This window comes from Theobroma umbraticum, unplaced genomic scaffold, assembly GCF_002168275.2.
Source record: "Theobroma umbraticum cultivar Fairchild unplaced genomic scaffold, ASM216827v3 scaffold_30.0, whole genome shotgun sequence".
Classification (NCBI taxonomy): domain Eukaryota; kingdom Viridiplantae; phylum Streptophyta; class Magnoliopsida; order Malvales; family Malvaceae; genus Theobroma; species Theobroma umbraticum.
Window position 1 is genome coordinate 10,174,466 of NW_018397254.1, and position 3,793 is coordinate 10,178,258.

The following is a 3,793-nucleotide window of genomic DNA, read 5'->3' on the forward strand; positions in this document are numbered from 1 at the left end:
TACAAAAGCTATGATTGCATTGGCTCTTGAGAGTCTAGAGAGTAGGATTTATCATAGTTATGGGAATTGGAATACTAGAATTGGAGTTGCTTTGTCATTGATTGGGATTCCAAGGAATGTGGGGACTGCAATTTTGGAGATGGGAACGAGTGGGAAAGGAGAGATATTGGAATTGGCAAGGATGGGGAGGCCAGATATAAGAGTGATTCTAAATGTGGGTGCTTCTCATTTGGAGAAACTTGGAAGCTTGGAGGATGTTGCAATGGCTAAGGGGGAGCTTTTGGAAGAAGCAAAGCCAGGAGATGTTTGTGTTCTGAATGCTGATGATCCTCTTGTCGTTGGCCTTCCTGTTCCTCCAGGAGTTAGTAGGGTATGATAGGCTTATCTCATATTATTGATGCTGTTTCACAAACCTACTTTTAACAGTTCTTGGCTTCTTGCCCATGCCAAACAATTGGAGACCTAAGATAGCAGTGTATATAAGATGCCATCTATGTAGCTGGCATTAGATGTAGCATTAGCCATGAATGTGTTGCTGAATGGGCATTTTGTTATGCTCTAGAAATAAGAGCCACACTGTATGAGGTGCTAAAACTTTGATTCTTCTCCAAACTGTCAACATGTTATGGTATTCCAACAATTATTGACATACTTTTGTGTCATTTAGCATGCTTTCAAATGGTTTCATGATAAAAGGTGTGAGTCTATATCTTTGGTCTGTCCAGCTGTAAATTTTCCAGTTAATCTTCCTTGTCATTGATGGAGGGACTTGATATTTTTGCCTTCCATCTTGGTGTGTAAGCTAGTCCTGCAAATTGACTTCTACCTGTGCATTAGGTGCTTTTTGGTCAGAGTTTGGAGTGTGATGTTCGGCTGGTAGCAGCAGATAGCATATGTGGCGGTCTTGGAGTTCGAGTTGTCTTAGAGAACAATATGGAGATGTAAGTTTGTTAGAAGGATTGCTCATTTTTAAGTTAATGGGTTTTGCCATAATGAACCGTTGGGACCAAAGAGTGTTTGAATAGATCCTTACTAAGTAGTTGGGGCACTTCAAGGTATAAGTAGAAGTCAGAAACCTTTATTACGGAGAGATTTCTTATGGACTTTTCCCCTTCATTTCATTTATTTATGCCAATAATTTTGAAGATTTTGATCAACCGATACCAAAAATCAATTGAAAAAAGGAACCTTTGAAATCTTTTTTAAAAATTTTGAAATTGGAATGAAAGAAGCATGTTACCTTTTATGGTTGAAATTGTGACAAAAAGGTTGCATTCTTACTTTGAAATCCACCTGTCAAAAGTGAATGGAATGGTCAGTTGGCGCCGAATGAGACTCTAAGGGCTATGACTCGAACTAGTTATCACTTTTTTTTAAAAAAAAATTATAAAGGTTTAATTCTTTTTTCTCTGGATAAGCTCAATGTTTTCAAATTTTCCTTCTTCCTCAACTTTTATTGCAATTTCCATATCCAAAAATTTCCATTGAGATTTTTAGAGATGATATCAGTGTCAATTTTTGTTCTTATGACTTATGATTAACACCTAATTTATTTGGAACTTTTCCTTATTAATAAATATTTCATTAAGGGCAAAAGTTCCAGAGTGTTTTTTATTGTACTCTGAAGTTTGGGCTTCTTTTCTTGCTTAGGATTGCATCCATATTTGGATATTTTGTTGTCATAAGAAACTTTGGCTTCTTATCTTGTTCAATGATTGAGATGCGTATTTTATTGTTAGATTTTCAACGAATATAAAACACTTGAAAGTATTTATGTAAATAGTTTGTTGGTTTCATATTCAGGGTGGAGTTTGTGATTAATGGTCCGGGTCTGCATCTGGCTCTTAATGCTTGTGCAGCAGCAGCAGTGGTAACATATTTTGGCCTTCCTCTTTCCCAAGTTGGAAGATCCTTGTCTAGATATGTTCCTGTTAACATGAGGTCAGAGTTTGAGGTAGCTAAATGTGGGATCAGAATAGTGAATGATGTTTACAACGCCAATCCTGTTAGCACCAAAGCTGCCATTGACATGTTAAAAGGCATTGATTGCAATGGAAAAAGAGTTGCTATTTTCGGGGACATGTTAGAACTTGGTCCTGCTGAGATGGAATATCATGAGGAGATACTAAACTATTGTCTGGATGCTCATATTGATTTAGTTGGCATTGCTGGGAAGAGGTTTCATGTAGCAGCTGAGAATATGAATTTACATAAGAAGATAAATATTATACATGCGGTTGATGCAGAAAATATTGTTCCCAAAATCTTGAATTGCTTGAATATCAATGATGTTGTCCTGGTGAAGGGTAGCCGTAGTATGCAAATGGAGAAAGTTGTTGATGCACTTAAGGCAATGCGTGGATTCACTCCATCTCCATGCTCGGGGAATTTGGATGAAGACAAGATAGAGGATAAGAGTAAAGATAAAAAGTACCGAGGAACTAAACTCTGAAACCATTTTTCACTTTTGTTTCGCTGAAAATTTCTTATACTAGTAATTGTCATAAGAGCTATAGGAGAAATTGTAGGCATCACCTAAATGCAATACAATATGTCATGAACAGTGGTTGGTTTCCTTCAGGTAAATGTCTCACTTCGTTCTGTGGCTTGATTTTGCTAGAGGTTGATATGAAAAGACATCAATCTGAATTATCATATGCTGCATGTGCTGTCCTATAGGTGCTTGACCCGCACGCTTTTTTTGTGGGCACACACAGAACGGGTGTATTCTTCCTATTATACAAGCATTTCTGGTAATGATTTTTGCATAAATATTTGTCGGAGACTGAAGTACTGTTATGAAAGTTCTGAAGATGACTTAAAAATGTCATCTTACCAAATTTGTGTTGCCGGCATTCCTGAAAGCCGGGCAACCCTTTTGCCGCCTTATCAACTACTTTGTTGAATTCATTTGAAGATTCAGGATGTGGACTCTTAATGCTATCATGCCATGTGGGGATGGGCCTGATGTGTCCATGATGTGGCAGTTGTCTTTGGAACAACATCCCATGACATGTTTCCTTATTTTGACAAAACCGGCCTTGGATTTCTTCCTTCTTGTGTTTCTTTTATGTTAAGCAAAAACCTCACTATCATAGTTTAATGCTGATTTGGGCATTGGAAAGCAGGTGGGGCAATTTTTAATCAGCATGGCCTACTGCCTATTCATTTCCACCTCAGGATTACAAATTGAAGATTACAAAGAGTGCTAAAAAGCTTGTATTCCAGATAAGCACAGGAACACTTGCTCGTTGGGTTGCCTCTTTTCTTTGACCAATCAAGCTGTGCTTCATCGCCTTTTCAAAAGAGGTCATTTCTTTCCATCATACGTACATGGATGGACTCCTTTACCACATTTTAGAAGTTTCTACAGTTCGCTATCCTCGCATATCAGTGTCTCGGGATTCATTGACTGACAAAGGAAAAAGGTGAAAAAGGAACAGAAAATGAAGATCTTAGCTACAACCCCTCACCTCAAATTCAATGATCGAATGTAGGAAGGAAAGGAGAGGGTAAGAGATTTCATGGATATAGTCTGAGTGCTCGAGGTACCTAATCAATTTAGAAATGTTATCCACCGCTGGAAGAGATAGAGAACTACAGAATGCAAAGCCGTAAATCATGAAGTTACCAATTTATTAGCATTAAACTCCCTCAGAGTTATGTAAAAACGTAAAGGGATACCAAGATTTACTGATCCTTAAATACAGTAATTCCCCAGAATTCTGGAGAGAGGGTACAGGTGGAGCTCTTTAACCAGTCCATTGAGAAGGCGTCCAGGCGTTAAAAAAAA

General features: G+C 37.9%; 1 protein-coding gene across 1 annotated transcript in view; it reads left to right on the forward strand.

Annotated features, from left to right (window-relative positions):
- LOC110428352 (uncharacterized) overlaps nt 1-3,742 on the forward strand; it is a 4,440-nt gene extending 698 nt beyond the window's left edge. Inside the window, exons 1-3 of the mRNA XM_021444172.2 lie at nt 1-370; nt 838-941; nt 1,804-3,742. The exon at nt 1-370 is cut by the window's left edge and continues 698 nt beyond it. Of these exons, the coding sequence (XP_021299847.1) occupies nt 1-370; nt 838-941; nt 1,804-2,452 (1,123 nt within the window). The 3' untranslated portion in view covers nt 2,453-3,742. The remainder of the gene's footprint in view (nt 371-837; nt 942-1,803) is intronic.
- Nucleotides 3,743-3,793: the final 51 nt, after the last annotated feature.